Below are 17,662 nucleotides of genomic sequence, written 5' to 3'. Positions count from 1 at the left end.
ATCAGCAGACTCGGCAAACCCTCAGGCAGGGAAGTCGGGGACCCAAACTGACACCTGCAAGCCCCAGTCACAGCCAGTGTCCTGAGAGCCACAGGGCGGCACCCCATGTCCTGCCAGCGGAGGACAGGACAACGAGGCGCCCCGTGACAGGGCACCGATCGCCCTGAAGGGGAGGGAGGCCAGGCGACAGCGCGAGGGAGAGGGGCCAGACGCAGACACGACCCGCATCCTGCTGAGGCTGCGGCAGCCCCAAGTCCAGAGACAAAATGAGGGGGCGGCCAGGGCTGGGAGGCAGCGAGGGCCGGAGTGCCGAACACGGACCAAGTTTCTGTCCTGCCCGCAGCACAAGCGCTACGTGCTGGCGGCGAGGACGGCGGCCACACTGAGAACGCACTTAGCGTCACAGCGCCGCATGCTCAGGAGCGGCTAAAGAGCCGGGCGCAGTGACCTGCACCTACACTCACAACCACTCAGGAGGCTGAGGCAGGAGGATTGAGTGCAGGAGTTTCAAGGTGAGACTTCACCTCAGAAAGAGAGAAACTGTAGTTATACATGGGATGATCGAAAAATATGGTGAATGTATATGTCATTTAAAAATGCGTTACAGTAGAGAACACAGTGCCATGGCTCTTCCTCAAAGCACTCCCCTCACTTCAGACGCACGGTCCCGTTGTTCTTGCCGCTCTCCCAAGCAGTGCTGGAGCCCTCCTCTGCTGTTACAGGGTGTGATCACACACATGGTGCGTGCTGCTGCTAAGCACCGCCCAGCAGCAAGGCGGCTCGTAAATGCGTGATGGTGTCCGCGTCCACCTGGTGCACCAGATCTGGCACCGTGCAACTCCTGGCTTTCAAAATGACCCCTTAGGAGAAACGTCCTGGATCCACTCAGGACCTCGAGGCAGCCCCAACAGAGCCGCTAAGCACGGGAAAGCGGGCCCAGAGCTGGCGCGGGAAGTGGAAAGGACGAAGGGGTGTGTGCGCCCGAAGCGGGGGGAGGTCTGGAGGGGGACTCGCAGCAAGGTGTCTTGGAACTTGCACAAACTGAAGCAGCATTTTCCAAGCACGCTTTGAGTACAGCACAATACAATAAGAAGGGAGAACCGCCAGCGCGACCGCTCCCCTCTTGCCTCTCCTGCGCGTGCGACTGTGAGCCGGTGGCTGCACCTCTCTGACTCTGCTCCACTCCGCAGAACAGGAGCAGAACTCCCGGCCCCGCAGGCACCAAGACGGAAAGGCGCTGGCCAGGCACCATGCACGTGGCAAAGCTCCACTACTGTGGTCCCGGTTATCCGAGCCAAGAGGCCGCGAGCCCGGTGGACGGGATGGTTCCCCCATCGGGGTCCAGGCATGGCCCGGGGCCTGGCCACACTCTCCCAGCCCACAGCAGCAGAAGCTGCAAAGCAGTGCCCAAGGCTGCAGCCCACACAGGCTGTTCTTGTACCTGCCCCACGCAACCTTGCCATGAAAAACTAGAATCACCAAACAGAAGTTTCACATAAAAGTTCCGATCTTGTGTCCCTTAAAAAGTCAAAGATGTGACAACCAACCCCAGGTCTTTCTTCTCGAAAGGGCCTGGCGTCCGGCAGCAGCTGCCCACTGCGGCAAACAGGGCACGTGGCCTCTACCACTCCTGCACAGCCCAGCCACTGTCACAGATCCCACACTGGGGGCAAAAGCAAGACCAAGCGTGGGACACAGAGCTTTTTTTTTTGGTCTTTTTTGAGACAGGGTCTCACTATGCAGTCCAGGCTGGCCTTGAACTCACTTATGTGGACCAGGCTGGCCTCGAACTCACAACGATCTTCCTACCTCAGCCTCCCAAGTGCTGGGATTACAGGCATGCGCCACCATGCCCAGCTGGGACACAGAGCTTTGCACCCCAGCAATCAGTTGGCATCACCACCAGTGACCTCCAACTTGGGAACTCGCCACCAGGGTCAGGGTGGGGTCGGGGGCAGGGTATCTGTACCCTATACTGACCTCAAAGCGCCACAAAGCTGGGGACTGTGGGGAACAATGAGCCTCAGCAAGCAGTGAACCCTAGAGAGCAGCAAACCTGAGGGAGCAGCCCTAGACTCAGGGGAGGTGGCCCCTGTTAGCAGGGAAGGGGGGCCATGGCTTGGGCGCGACCTCCCAGGAGACTTACGGCCAGCCTTCCTCAGCCCCGGTGGCAAAGAGGTGAAAGCCGGTGGCAGTGGTGGCACGGTGCCTGGATCAGCGCAAGGACAGCACAAAATTGAGGGTGCCCCTCACTGCCCTACTGCTCTAGGCTTTGGCCCGGAGGAGAGTCCCAGTGGTTCTGGGAGCAGATGGCAGCAGAGCAAGGTCACAGCATGGAGGCCATGCTGGCCAGACCCTAAGTGACCTGGGACACTCCCAAAACAAACATCCCTGGAGATGAAGGGCACCCAGATGCTGGTACCACAGCCCAAGGCCCACCTCTCACCACCGAGGTGGGATCCCTGAGGCCCTGCAACTTGCATGCGCCTCAGCCCTGGTGACTCCTGCCATGGAACGGCCCGTGCCTCAGGGATGCAGAGGACCAGGGAGCAGAGCTTCCAGAACCTTCTTCCCGTCAGGCCCCCGGCTGTGTCCCACTCTTCTCCACTGTATTCACAGCTGCCTGACCATTCCACCATCAGGCACGAGAGCTTCTATCAAACCACAGGCTGGTCCTGGCTGGAGCTCAGTCTGAGGTTCTCATTTCACTATTTTACTTTTGGTGCTGGGGACTGAATCCGGGGCTGTGCACACAGCCAGCCCACACCAGCGGACCCTCTCCTTCCGAACTTTCGGCAGCTGATATTTACACACACACAGTCTTCACCCTCACCCCTGGGGAAGCTCCAGGACAACCACTTGCTCACACGGAAGGTATTCGAGGTCACTGGTAAACTGTGTCCATGAGAGACTCCTAGAATGACCACGCTGCCCTCACTGTCACCAGCACCACTGGGGTTGTGTGAAAAGTCCTTGGCTGGGCGGGGAAGGGTGACAGCTCCTGGGGTTGGGCATGGGCTGAATCGCGATGGGGCCCCGAGCCCCCACCGCAGCTGGACATCGGCGCTTTGGAGAGCACAGGCTGCCAGGGTGGGCCGACTCATGCGCTGGAGTCCTCACGAGACACTGCGGACGCACACACAGGACCGCTGGGGCACACACGCTGCAGGGGGCCTGGCAAGAGCCAACCTGCAGCTCCTTGGTTTTCAACCTCAGCCTGTGGAACTGGGGGAGGGAAAGTCCTGTCCCCTAAGCTCTGTGACTGGTGGAATTTCATGCGGGCCATCCTGGGACATGAATGGAGAATTCCCAACCCCTCACTATGTGACTATACAGAAAGAAGGCAGAACAAACCAAGAAAAAGGTACAGAGCCAGATTGTTGACAACACACAAATAATGATCCAGGCACAGCAGCACACACCTGTGAGCCCAGCTACTCAGGAGGCCGAGGCAAGAGGATCAAAACTTGGAGTCCAGCCTGGGCTACTCAGTGAAACTCTGTCTCAAATTTAAAAATAAAAAGGGCTGGGGATACAGTTCAGTGGTACAGTGGTCCTGGGCTCCATTCCCAGATATATGTGAATATATATCTTTATATATTATACAGTGTTATGCATAATTGTGTGTTCTTTATTTTACCATTACCCATAAATACATATAATATGTAAAGTTTGTATACTGACAACATACATAATGCATTCGTAACTTTGTATATAAATGTACTCTAAATGTGCATCTATATGCCATATATTTTAAAATAATTAGTAAGTAGAAGAGAGCCCCTCCCCTCCTGCAAGACGCAGGGAGAAAAGAAACAGAACCAGGAAACTCCCTGGAGGAGGAGTGCACGGTGCAGCAGACCCCAGCGGGCCGCTGGGGGCCCACGGCTGGGTTTTGGCCGCAGGAGTCGGGCCACACACAGATGAGCAGCGCCTCGGCTCGGTGCACAAGCGCCCGGGTCACCAGGCATTGGAGGTGGCCCAGTGGGGAGAGGGGACCAAAACACAAATAAAAGGGAAAGAGGGAATTTGGCACAATCATGAAAAATACAGGTGGTAGAAGGAGTTATCAAGGAAAATGGAATCTAAATCCCCAGGAGGTAAGATGCTGTACCCCCAAATGGGAATAAAATGCAGTTTTAAAAAAGAAAGGCCAAAGGAGAGGAAATAACTGGAAATCACAAGGATGGTTAAAATACAGATTCTGGTGGCTGGGCATGGAGGTGCCCATCTATAACCCCAGCACTCTGGGAGGCTGAGGCAGGAGGATAGTTGTCCAAGCCCTGCCTGGACAACTGAGCAACCTTGTGAGACCCTCTCTCAAAAAAATAAAAAGAGCTGGGCATGCAGCTCAGTGTGGAGGCCCCAGGTTCCATCCCTGGTACCTTCCACACAAAAATGGTAAATGAAGGTAAGTTTAAGAAAATCTTTCAGAAACTAAAACACAAAATAAGAGGTAGGGAAAACAGAAGAAAGGACTCATCCAGGAAGCCCCATGTCTAAGGATCAGGACTCCAGAAAGCAATGAAGGTGACCAGAGACAAAGCAGGAACATGGCCCAGGACCAAGGGTGTACATCCAACCAAGCGCCCACAGATACCTGCATGGGCCAGGAAAGAGCCCTGCCCAAGACCTGCCAACGTGAAGCCGCAGAATGTCACTGAGCAGGTTCCACACACTTCAAGGTGAAAGAAAAGCAGATCACTTGGACGGCCTGAGACAGAAAGAACACAACCACAGAGGGCGACACAACCACAACACACCCAGAGACGTCCCCAGTGGGAAAACACGGCCCCACCACAGATGCTGAGTGAGAATGAGTTTCAGTCTACAGCTTACATCAATTTCTCCATCAAGTAATCAAGCCACAGAAAGTTCGTGTTTCTCACATCCTTTCTCAGGAAGCTACTGCAGGATGTGCTCCACCAAAATGAGGGAGGAAACCAAGAAAGAGGAAGACTGGGGGAGATCAAACACATGCAAGGGAAGGCGCCTTGCAGGAAGAGGGGGGCACTGGGAAGACGGGCAACAGACAGACTTTAATTTGTGTGCACTTCAGGTAGAGCATCCGGCAGGTCTGAGTGAAAATCTGCATCAGGAGTTGTTTTGCTGAGTGTTTGGAAGGTGGGGAAAGAATTAACCAACAATGTAAAGCAAACAATGCAATTTTAAAAGTGGGCCAACTGCTAACTCACACTGTACGTGGAAAGTACACAGGATCAGGGTACACTGCGTGGCTCGGCGGTGAGCAGTATTCGCAGTCACAACAAGGAGCCACTGTGCCCAGGTTCAAGAATTACGACACGACCACCGGCTGGTTGGGGAGGGGGCTGCAGAGGGAAGGCCCCCCCCCCCCCCGGGGGGGGGGGGGGCCCCCCCCCCCCCCCCCGTCTACCGCAGCAGGAGGCCGTGGGTGGGGCATGAGCCGAGGAGGCCTCAGCTGTGCAGCCTTGGCGGGGCGGTGGCCAGGTCCTGAGGGGCTCGGAGTCAGAGTCCCGGGAACGGGCACCGGTGGACATGCGGGGCCTGCCTGAGCGCCAGCCCTTAAACTGGAGCACACGTTACTGTCTGCAAGGGTGAGCGAGGGCAGGCAGACACCAGCAGTACCCACAGTGCTGGCAGTACTTCCTCCCCACTGCAGAGAATAAAGCTCGGAGAGAGGCTGGCGGCCGACACTCAGCTTTGCCTGAGCACAGCAGGCTGGCTGTGACACCTGGAAGGTGATGCACCTGGCGGGGACAGCCAGGGGTCTCGGGGGAACTGGGAGGAGCCACCGCAAGGTCAGGGAGGTAGGAAGATGGCAGTAAGGGCGTGAGCACTCCAGAGCCCATGAGAGGTGCATCAGGGGCCACCACAGCAGGCTGGGAGGGTCGCCAGAGTGGCTACATCGGGTGGAGTGCCAGGCATGACCCCATATCCGTCCTCACGCCACCCAGAGGAGACCTGGGGCGGACGGCAAGTCCGGCACCAGGGACTGCACAGGTGCACTGAGCAATGGGGCAGGCCCACCTCAAGGGGGACGACAAGCACCAGCCCCGAGGGACAGGCCACGCCCGAGTGTCCCCAGTGTGCCGCAGAGCAGGTGATGCCGCGTGCAGCTGGACCATGGGCTTCTGTGCCCGCGATTCCCATCCCAGGGGCCGCCGAGCCTTCCCGCTCCCTGCTGCTCCCTGCAGAAGGGCACCACGGCTGCTCCTGAGTTGGGGCGACCGAAACACAGGGTGGATCCACTCTCAGAATAAAGAGCACCCCAGGCTACAAGTTGCAATCCTCCTGCCTCAGCCTCCTGAGTCCTTGGGACCACAGGTGCATGCACCCGTGCCTAGCTTCTTTATCAGGCTCTGCACCATCAGGTCTCGGACAGCACAGTGCAAAAGAAAAGAAACATCTGTACACGAAGTTCACAGCCACAGCAGCCCAAACACAAACAACCCCAGTGTCCATCCACTGACGGGTGGCTAAGCAAAAACGTGTGGTCCTCACAGCAGAGTATTACTCAGCCATGAAGAAGAATGAAATCCTAACACGCCTGCAGCATGGATACACCCTGAAAACAGGAGTGACAGAGGCCAGCCAGGACAGGCCATACACTGCCTGATGTCACCGACGTGGAGCGTCCAACCAGGAGAGTCCAGAGAGGGGACAGGCTTGCGAGCAGGGAGCAGGAAATGATGCCGGCACAAGGCTTCCTTCAGAGGGGATGAAAGTGTTCTACATCTGGTCGTGGTTCGTTGAACCGCACACATGCTGAAAGGGCAAACCGCACCGTGTAGGGATCACAGGCCAAGGCGGGCACACTCTGGAAAACGCCCGAGGTCAGCGGGACCCTCTCACCCCACAGTCAGAGAAATGACAGGGCGCGCGCCAGGCAGCTCCAACCGCCTCCTCTGCACCGTGAGGGGGCGCTGCCCCCGACAGCCCTTACAGGCCCCCGGGCTCTGCAGCCTGCACAGGACACCCCCAAACCCGCCCAGGGCGCGCTCGGCCCAGGTCACGGGGAGGCGGGGGCTGCGGGACGCAGACTCTGAGGGCAGACATGGCACTGCTGCTGGACATCAGAGGAACGGCAAGGACACCTGCCCCAAAGCCTGGGAGAAGACCTCCCAGGGCGTGGTGCCCGTACCACGGCGGGCCGCGGGGGAGGAGGCCGCTTGGAGGGGAGGAACCCCCAGGAGGAGGGCCACCCTCGCAGGAGCTGTGCCTCCTGTCAGCCTCCCCACTGGCCACCAAACCCCCCTGCTGGGTCCGCACCCCTCAGCCCTTTGGGGATCCTGGCCTGATGCCCACACTGCTCACCGCCCACCTCCGACCCCTTCCTGTCACGGTCACCGTCACACAGGCAAGAAGAGCCAGGGTCCCCACGGGGCCAGGGACACAGCAGAAAGCACACAGGGAAGCGGCGGGCACCCGTCCTGACCTGGCCCTGCCTGAACTCATGCACGGAGCCCAGACGCCACGAGGCAGCTGCCTCAGACCCACGAGGGGAGGGGCGCAGGAAACGGCTGGGCTTTCTGGAAACTTCCCTCAGCCATCTCCCAGAAGCCCTTGGGGCACAGAGCCCAGGCAGAGGCTGAGCACCTGGCAGGCCCAGAGGGCAGGGAGGCGCGTGACCAGGACGGAGCGGGACGGAGGTGCCGGCCCATATGACAGTCACCTCTAGCCAACGAGGTTACAGCCTTTCCACAGCCCCAGCTCACCCTCTGAGCCTCCCCTTCTAGAGATGAGACAATGCGGGGCTGAGAAGGGGACCCCTTGCCGGTCGTGTCTGGCCTTCAGTGCACCCTACTTGCTCTGGGCCTCCTCAAGTCCAACAGACTCTAAGACCCTCACCCCAGGAACATACTGCGTCTATACCCGCAGGCAGCCACCGGAACTGCAGGGCCAAGGTCGTGGCCCCAGCGGAGCTGTGAGAAGCTGGGGTCACGTGGGGAGTGGGGAGGAAGGCCAGGGCAGTGTCTCTGACCTGCCCAGGGTGGGAAGCATCAGAGTTCCTTAGACCACTGGGTCGGCAGGCTGCCCTTACACAACCTCCCCAGGGCCACCTTGCTGGGACACCGGCGGACAGAGGCCTCTCTTGGGACTGTGACCAACCCAGCCCTGGAACTAGAGTCCAGCTGGCTCTCACTGCCGGGCTGGACAGGTGCTGCTGGGGTCGGCTCCAGTCCTGGCGCTGTAAGCACCCCTACAATCCCATCTCCGGCTGGAAACGGAGGCGGCAGGGGAGGCACCCAGCACAGCCCCAGTGTGGCCTCTCAGCCTCAGTTTCCTCCCCCTCAGTGGGCAGCAGTGCGTTCTGGGGTGCAGGCGGACTTATAGACACGCTGAGCACGGCGGCCACAGCTGCACAGACTCGTGAGCCAGGGCAGGCTTGGACAGACGGCATGGGGGGAAAGACGGACGCCATACGCAGGACGTCATTCTCCCACTTTGGACGATGCCTGCGGGGCCTGCTGCCCCAGACACCGCGGCTCTCACAGCGCGGGTCACAGCCTCCGAGGATGGAATGGTGAGCGGAGCCCGAGGGGATGCCCTGACCCCGCACTGCTCCAGCACAAGCCAAGGCCTACTACGTGCCTGCTGTCATGCCCGGTGCGCTGGGGGCGAGAGAAGGGCAGTGCAGAAGTTGGTCGTCCACCATCCTGGCCATCACTCACAGCGGCCTCTACGCCCTACGGAAAACTGCAGGACTCCACGGGAAGCCAGGTAACCTAATCTCCAAACAGGCAGATCGGCACAGACCTCCACCTCCTGAGCCCCGAGGAACGCAAGCCAGATAGTGACAGGTCCTGGCGGGACCCTGAGGCCCCCAGGGCCTTTGTGGCTGGAGCCTCGGCTTCCCACCTGCTTTCTCCATGAAGCAACGTCAGGCAAGGAAGCTCCCGGCACACCTCTGGATGCAGCCTGCGTCCGAGGCCACGGTGCGGGGTGGGGTTCAGGGGGCAGGGGAAAGGCAGACTCGGAGCTCGGACCACGCAGGCGCTGGCGGCGGCAGAGGGACCACCCTGCTCCACCGGGGTCTCAGATTCGCCCACCCGGAAGTGTACACAAGCCTCACCCTCCACCTGTTCTTCCGCTCATCACACAAGATCAGAGGCTTGTGGAGGATGGGGGTCCTTACCCAGCAATCTGTGGAGTCTCGGGGAGGCTGTGAACCCTCAGAAGTGCACAAAGCATCATAAGGCTGCAGGGACGTGTGTTCTTCCCAGGGAACTCACAAGCTTACAGAAAGCTGGACAAAGGCCCACCAGACGCCTGCCTGCTTCGGCTTTGCTGTGAGCCTTGGCCCAGCCTCCTCCCCTCTCTGAGCCTTCCTCATCTGTAAAGCAAGGGAGTGGCTGAGGTCTCAGTATGCAGTCCAGGCTGGCCCTGAACTCGCAGCAATCCTCCTGCCTCAGCCTGCCAAGTTCTGGGATTATAGGAGTGCACCACCACAACTGGCAGTCAAAGCACCGTTTACAGGAACGAAAGAAACAACACATATGCTAAAGTGCCCTGCAGTGTAGGACCGGCATTTACAAAAGTGATCTTCTCTCAGAGGGCCTTCCCTGGCTCTGCAGTCCTCGCTGATCACTCCTACAGCTCGGAGCGCCTGCTGCCTGAGCCCTGTAAGCCCTCCGTGTCCCCAGAGAGCTGGGCCCACACCCTCACGCCCAGTGCCTGTGAACTCGGCCTTCTCTGGAACAGGGCCTCTGTAGCTGTGACTAAGGTAAAGATCCAAGTCCCCCCTGGAGCGGGCCGGGGAGTAACGGGAGACACAGGCGCAGTCCACGCGTCGCTCCCTCGCTCACGGGTTCTGCACTTGAAATCTCCCCAGCTCCATTCGCACACAGCGCCACGGCACCTCCACAGCCACTCGGCCTGGAGCTGGACAGCCTTTATCCAAAGCAGCGGCTCTTGGCCCTGTCTGCTCTTAGCAAATTCCAGGCCAAGGACACTGCCCTTGAGCATCTAGCTCCGGTGAACAGACCCCAGCAGGGTCAGCAACGGGCGCTCTCCGAGGGGCTCTGACCAGTGTCCCCACCTGAGCTGCGTGTCACCTTCCCCAGAGACTTGAGGCTTCTATGCCCAGCTGCACCCCAAGGAGCTCCTCTTCGAAGCACCCAGAAACAAGACCCCCACAGCAGTGCTGCCTTCTGGGCCCCAACGGGTACCTAGCTAGGACCATGCAGATCACATCCCTAGGGCAACCTACGGGGGCCGGAGAATACACTTCCAACAGCCGCACAGGGTGGTTCTGTACTGCAGCCAGGGCAGGAGGTGCTAGCCAGAGCCTGATTCTCAAAGTGCGGCTCCAGGGACCAGCAACAGCGGCACATGGAACCTGAGCGGAGTAGAAAGCCTTGGGTGGCATTCCAGGCCCAGCGGGGCAGAGGTGGGTCAGAAACCTGCTCAGACACCTTCCGGGTGGTTCTGACCCTTACTCAAGTGTGAGTGTGTTTAATCACTTTAAACACCGCTGAGATGCCCAACACCCCCAAACTGAAGGAGAAAGGGTTTCTTTTGGCCTTTGGTCTCAGGAGTTTCAGCTCACGCCGGCTCAGACACAGGAACAGCCGGTGGAGGGTCTGCTGCGAAGGCCAGCTGCACACGCTGCAGCAGGCAGGAAGCGGGAGGAGCAGGGAGCAGATACCCCTTCCTGGGCACGCCGCCTCCGAACGGCGAGTCAGAGACTCCTACTCAGCTCCGTGCAGTGCCGGCACTGGGAGCAGCCCTGGGCCCCGGCAACACCTTGCACATCAGGGAAGTAGGGAAGCGGTGCATGTCGGGATGGAAAGCGCGTCACAGCTCCATCACAGACGCTTGAAAGCCAAGGCAGGGGAGGAGAGGCCTCCCAGAAGCCTGGTGACGCTGTTGTGCTCCTCCTTCCAGACTCAGCTTGAGCACTGATGTCCTGGGGTCCCCGCTGCCCCCCAGGACACAGGGAGAGGTGTCACCTGCAGGACCTCCTTCCAGGTCCCAAAGTCTGGCAGGAGAAATACGAATTATCTCACAATTTGAGCTCTGATCCCCGTCCAGATTGCTTATTCTTTTAGAAGTTACATGGTCCTTTTTTGGGGGGGGGGGCGCTCTGCTATTTGCTTTTCTTTCAAACTGCGTTGTTGTAAACCAGGTGGCGTATACAGCAGGCACGCGGCAAAGGTTCACGGCTGAGCCGCTGAGGTTGGGCCCTGCGTCCCTGTGCTTGTGCCCAGTAGGAGCCTCACTCATGGTGCAGGGGGCGAAGGCAGTGCAGCAGGGAATGGCAGCCCCAGAGAGGCGGCGAGAGTGCAGCAGACGCACGGCCTCTGCCGTCCCGAGAGTCTGCAGAGCTGCCTCGCACTCAGCAGCGCCTCTGGCTGTGGGGCCTCAGGCCATCAGAAGGTCGTGTCTGTTACTCGCTTCGCTCAGCACCACCCCCTTGCTCATGTAAAGCACTGGCCGTCTCTCACAAGGAACCAGCCCCAGGAACAACACACACCTGGGAGCTCTACCAGGGATACACCAGCCCCACGCGGTGGCACATGTCTCATCCTAGCTACCCTGGAGGCTGAGGCAGGAGGGGCAAAAGTTCCATCTCCGCCTGAGCAACCTAGTAAGACCCTGTGTCAAAATAGAACATAACGGGCTGGAGATATGGCTCAGTGGGAAGGTCGTGTGTTCAATCCTCAGTGACATGCAAACACACGCGCACACACACGGCTCCATGAGGCCGTGCTGTGACACACACATTTCCCTTTCACTGTCTGCACTCAAGGCTAAATCCTTGCAATGAAATGCAGGCGCCAGACAATGGTGGTGAACAAAGCCGCCAAACGCTATCGCCTCCGCGTGCTCCATCCACTCCACACGTCTGAGTGAGCACTGTCTGCCTGCACCATCGTGGTCACCCGTCACCAGCAGTGCCAGCTCTGACACGCCCCTTCCTGCAGGAGGGGTGCCCTGCAGGCCACCGCTGTCCTAGGTCCACGGATCTGCAGCACCCGTGTGGCAGCTGCTCGGCACTCGTGGCTATGAGCCCTTGAAATGCGGCGGCTGCAGCTGCAGCGCAGACTTCTTGTTGTCGCTGTGGTTGCGGCTGAGGTGTTTACAGATAGGGCTGTGCAGTTCAGGCTGGTCTTGATCTCACTATGTAGCCCAAGCTGTCCTTTAACTCAGCCGGCCTCCTGCCTCAGCCTCCCAAATGCAGGGATTACATGCGTAAGCTACCATGCCCAACTACTTAAACTTTATTTCACTTTAAACTTGAATCTAAATAGTTACCTGTGGCCAGTGGCTGGCAGGGAGGGGCTCGTTGATTAATCCCTGCCGCCAGCCGAAGTAAAGCAGATGGAGACAAAATGCCACAGACAAGGCTGCTCCTTCGCCTGTGCTGACGCTGCCCTCGCTGCACTCCTGGGACCCGAACCCACGGCCCGCACGCTGCACCCTCAGCGGCTCCCCAGGCTCTCTCTGCCTCTCCGCTCTCCAGGCGGCCAGGAGATGGCGCGGCCCAGGCAGGCGCTCTGCTTTTCAGAAAAGACAACGGCAAGCCGGAGCGGCGGCGTGTCTCAGTGCGGAGCCCACGCACCGACAAAGCGGGGCCGGGCACGCTGCTCGCACCGAGGGTTGGGGAGCTCGGCCAGCGCCACGCCACGCCGCGCCGCGCCACTCCACGCCTGCCGCACATGGCCTTGGGGACACTTCTCTTGGCTGGGCCACTTCACCGAGGCTCTGCAGGGGGTCAGGAAGAGCAGGTGAGCGAGGCACGCCATGCCGCGCCACGCCGCGCCGCGCCACACCACGCCACGCCACGGAGAGGCGGCTGCGGCGGGAGGCCGGGCGTCTGAGCCGAAGCGTGGCGACGGGGCGGTGGCGCTCTCCGTGGTGCTGAAGGGCAGCCTTGCGCCTGCCCGGAGCGCCCGGCGGCTCTGGCGGCTCCAGCGGCCCAGGAACCGGGAGACTGCACGCTGGACGGCGGCGGCGGAAAACTGACACCAGCACTGCCTTTCTTCCAGCACGCACAAATCTACACAGCTCTTCATCTCTAAGGACACCGAGGGCCTTGCATACAGTTACCAGTGGGGGGCTGACGGCTAACTGTATTGAGAGTTGGGGAGACCTGGGGAAACTGAGGAACAGAGACGACTTGAGGGAGAATATCAGGTGTTCCTGCTCCCCACCCAGCCACCATGTTTCCCAGGGTCCCCCTCGCCCCACCATGCCCTCCGAGAAGAGGCGGCCAGGGTTTGGCGGGGCCCCTCAGCGACCACCCTGGGGACTCCCTCTCAGCTCTCGACAGTCTCCCAGTGGAGGGGCCGCCAAGCGGCTTTAGCTGAGCCTCCCTTCGCCTCACGGAGCCCCCAAGTGGCGGAAAGAGAATCTCCAGGAAAGCGCCTTTATCTCCAGGAGCGGGGCTCACTCCTGCTTCTGAAATGAACATCCATGTGGGGACCTGCTTCCCCCTAACCTGGACATCCAGATTCTAGGGTCTCCCACAGTCCCCCGCAAGAACCAAAAATATGCCCAGAGGCGCCGACACAGGTGAGAGGTTTTGTTTCCCTTCAAGGCGTCAACAGCGTGAACACGTGTTTGAAATGAAAACAAAGCCCGCCACTGCCCCTGTCACCTGAATGCCTGGTGCACCGGGCTGGCAGAGACCCAGAGCCCTTGGCGGCAGGGGAGCACGCAAAGCCAGGAGGGTGCACGCAGCTGTTTTGGGGGACGGGATGAAAGTTGCCTGCGGGTGGCAGGTGCACTGTGCGTGTGCGTGCCCAGGCGCTCAGTGCCTGGGTGGGGCTGGGTCCTGGCTGTGGGCGTGTGTGATCTGTGTGGGCTGAGGAATCCGGGCCGGTGAACAGGACCGCGCATGACAGGGAGAGGCCAGGGTGTGAGATGACTCATACCTTTCGGGATGTGGGAGGGCTTATCTGAGCCGGCAACTTTCAGTCCAAGGGGCTCTGTATCCACAGCCGCGGGAGGACATGTTCACCTGTGGGGCAAAGCGCAGGGGCCCAGTGACAGAGGAGGGAAAGGCACCCCAGGCCCCCAGGGCTAGGGTTGGCCAAGCGGGGTCTGCATATCTGCACCCATGCATCTGACTACAGCTTGGGGTTCTGCACCCCAGAGAAAACAAGGATGTGGAAGAAGAGGAAATAACAGGGGTGCTTCTGCACAAGTGAGTTTCCAGGGAGCTGACTCTGGAGTCCCCATGCTGAGTGTGTCTAGTTCTGCCCAAAGCCATCTGCTCCAAGCCTCCACTTCCTGGGGTAGAAATGGGAACAATGGACTCAGCCTTCTTGAGGCGAAAGAGCTTAGCACTGTAATTCATGCGCACACGCCACATGCGTGGCACGCAGGAGTCAATGCTGCCACTTAACATCCCTGGTATGTATGATCACCACCGTCGCCCTGGCTATGAGTTCTAGTGATCACTGTGACACTTACTGCATGTGAACTGTAGTAATAAAAACCACGATAAATAGCAAACCACACTACTGTACTCCTGGTAGAGCCATGTACTCTATCCTCAGTTAAGCCTCCCCGCTTCACAGCCCTTTGTAAGGAGGGAGAAACGGAAGCCAGGAGATTCAGTAACTTGTGCAAGGTCACAGGGTGGAGAGATGGCCGGGCCAGCATCCAAGGCCAGGCAGCCACCTGGGAGGCAGCGTGTGCTCTACCACCCAGGTCCAGGGCTCCCCTTGCACACGGGGAGCTCACACTGAGAGCAAGAGCGGCGCCTGCCGGCCCAGGGCCAGGTAAGCTGGAGGAGATGGCAGAAGTGTCCCCAGTTGAAATGGATTCCATACCAATTCCAGCTAAATGTGGACCACACTTGCTGCTCGTGCATTATTCATGGCAACTGCCGTTTCCCCAAGTCAGCACTGGGAGCCGGGCTTCAGCTCGGGGGCTCTGCAGACTCCTGCCCCACATTCCCACCTCCTGTGCGGAGGAAAAGCTGGGCTGCGGCTTGGCCGTTTCCTCAGGAGGCCCTCACCCGGGACCCCTTGCTGCCCGCAAGGTGAGGAGGGGACAGGGAGTTGAGGCCCTGTCCTGCTCTGCCAGTGACTGTACCCCACCGTGGACAGCACAGGGGCTGCCCAGGACCCCAAGTTCCCAGCAGTCACTGCTTCCTAGTGAGCCCTGAGGCTGTCTGGGAAAGTGGCCCCAAAGGACTTGGCCTGATAACCCAGGGCCAGAGGGGTCCACTCGATTCTGCCTGACGCTGTCACCCTCCACGAGAGAGTGCGGCTCCTCAAAGCCTCGGCCTACCTAGTAAGACTTGAGGGGCTGGGGATTTAGCTCAGTGGCAAAGCGCCTGCCTGGCAAGTGCAAGGTCGTGAGTTTGGTTCCCGGTACCGGAGAAAAAACAAACAAACAAACAAAAAAAGACTTGAGAACACAACCCCTGGAAAGGGAAAAGGCAAACGGCTCCTTCCAGGCAAGCAGGGTGGCCCTGAGGGGCGTGGTCCCAAGCAGATAGGGGCTCTGCCACCCCAGCTGCACCCCTGGGCCAGGCCCACATGGATCCCTGGCCTCATGACCCATGCCTGTGAAATGAGCAGAATCAAGCCAGGAGAGGCCAAGGGAGCTAGCTGTCAGGAGGGTGGTGCATGCCGGCGCCCACACTTCCGGGAGTTGCACAGAGCTGAGGAGGGGCTGGTCTGGCCTGCACGGAGCCCACGCGGCTGGGAACCCTCCAGAGGGCAGCTCTGTGGGCAGCCTAGCCAGAGCCCTGAGGTAACAACTGCCCAGCACCCAAGAAGCCCAGCTGTGAGTGCCAGGCTGCCACCCACAACTGCTGCCTCGCCAGCCCTGCGTGTGCAGGCATGGGGGCACACCACACAACATGCGCGCATGCACACGCACACATGTGCGCGCACACACAGGAGCCCACGCCTGGAGCCAAGGGAGGGCCACGTCTGCTCCCTCTCGGTCCGCAGGGCCCCAGGGTCAGGGAAGCTCTCCAGCTTGCTCCAGGAAAACAACAGCACAGAAAGGCCGCCTGGGACCAGGCCCGGGTGCCTAGTCGGCAGGCAGGAGCATTATATAATTAACTGCCCAGACTCCGCCTCCTCTTTGGGTAATAACGAACCTGCCTTTCAGTTGCATAAGCCAAAATAATAATTACTTGCCAGCCCTCCTCACTCCTGGATGTGGCCAGGGAGAGGACACTCAGAGCCTTCTGCCGGAGACCGGGAGGCGGCAGGCAGGCAGGGGGAGCACACGCACGCTCAGGGGTTTTATTCCCAGCAGAAGCACAAGTCATTGCTGCGTCTCACTCCCTTCCCAGGCATCCATGCCTGAAAAATAACCCAGCCACCCAGAGGGAGGAGGGGAGGCTCCAGGCAGGCGGTCAGACTGGGGTTTGCTGCCTACACCCGGGTGCACCCAGGAGTGGAAACTGGAGTGTCCAGACGGGGGGCAGCTGCAAAGCCAGCAAAGGCTCCCTGCCTAGAAACCGTCTTCCAGGCAGCTCACCGGCTTCCAGCACCTGCTCTGCTCAAAATGTGGTAGCATCTTTCAAGGAAGGTGCAGAGCAATTCCCTCAACTAACCGTGAAATGATTCAGCCACTGAAAGTCGAGATTCCTCGGCTCGCTAACAGATGGGCCTCCCTCCCTCGCTCCCTCCCTCCAGCCAGCAGGCTGCTTCGACAGCGACAGCAGCGCCCGCGTCCAACCACCTAGAAGTTTACTGCCTTGCTGTTTGGTTGGGTTGGCATCCCCCGCCTCTAGCACTCCCAGGTGCTCCTTCTTCATTGGCCTGGGCTGATCAGGACTAGGGAGGCCCTGGGCACCGCAGGAAAACAAGGAGGCAGCTGGGGCCTGGGGCCAGCGACAGGAGGGGGGGCGCCGCGGAGGGCTCCTCTCCAGCCCCTGCACCTGTGGTGATGCCAGAGGCGGCCAGGCCCAGGCTGGCCTTTTGGGCAGGTCTCTGGCCTGCTCCCTGGTGCTGTGTGGCAGCCTGGCTCAGTGCCGCGGCCCGGGCCTGGCTGGCTGCTGTAAAGCCCCCCACCCCTTCCAGTGGCACAGGGCCCCGTCCCCCACCAGACCACGGGCAACCTGTGGCCAGGGCCCGCTGAGGCCTCCAGGGCACATGAGAAAAGCCCGGCCCGCGGCCCAACAGGAAAGGCTCAACTTCCCGAGATAAACAGAGGGGCGAGTGAGGAGGGCCCTCCTCCGCGCGCACCTACCTCCGTCCGAGTAGGTCTCCGTGCCATATCCGTCCTGCAGCCCGTTGCTCCAGGTGCCTTCGTACTTGGCCCCGTTGCCCGTGCACTCCCGCACCCCGTAGCGCCCCTTGAATCCGTGTGTCCACTCGCCCTTGTACACCCACTTCCCCTTGCTCTCCAGGCCGATGCCGTGGCGCTTGCCCTGCGCCCAGGTGCCCTGGTACGTGTTGCCGCTCGGCCAGGTGTAGACGCCCAGCACCTCGAAGCCGTGGCTCCACGAGCCGGTGTATTCGCCTTGGCCCTTGGGGCCGGTGCAGACGCCATGGCCGTGCGCCTTGCCGTCCTCCCAGCCTCCGCAGTACGACCCTCCATCGTCGAAATTAAACCTGCCCCCAGTGGACATGCATGTACCGCGGTCCGCGAATCCCGCAGGCGGCGAAAAAGGACGCGGCGCCCGCGGAGCCGGAGCCGTGCTCGGCCGGCGACACCCGGGGCCGCCGCTCGCTCGGGAGCTCGGAGGACGCGAGCAGCT

The 17,662-nt window shown here is 60.1% G+C and overlaps 1 protein-coding gene across 1 annotated transcript in view; it reads right to left on the bottom strand.

The window, feature by feature from the left end:
- Jph3 (junctophilin 3) overlaps positions 1–17,656 on the bottom strand; it is a 51,672-nt gene extending 34,016 nt beyond the window's left edge. Inside the window, exon 1 of the mRNA XM_005411005.2 lies at positions 17,152–17,656. Coding sequence (XP_005411062.1) covers positions 17,152–17,533 — 382 coding nt within the window. The 5' untranslated portion in view covers positions 17,534–17,656. The remainder of the gene's footprint in view (positions 1–17,151) is intronic.
- Positions 17,657–17,662: the final 6 nt, after the last annotated feature.

This window comes from Chinchilla lanigera, unplaced genomic scaffold, assembly GCF_000276665.1.
Source record: "Chinchilla lanigera isolate Chin_1 unplaced genomic scaffold, ChiLan1.0 scaffold00140, whole genome shotgun sequence".
NCBI classification, from domain to species: Eukaryota; Metazoa; Chordata; class Mammalia; order Rodentia; family Chinchillidae; genus Chinchilla; species Chinchilla lanigera.
The sequence above is the reverse complement of the archived record's forward strand: the minus strand, read 5'-3'. Positions and strand labels throughout refer to the sequence as shown.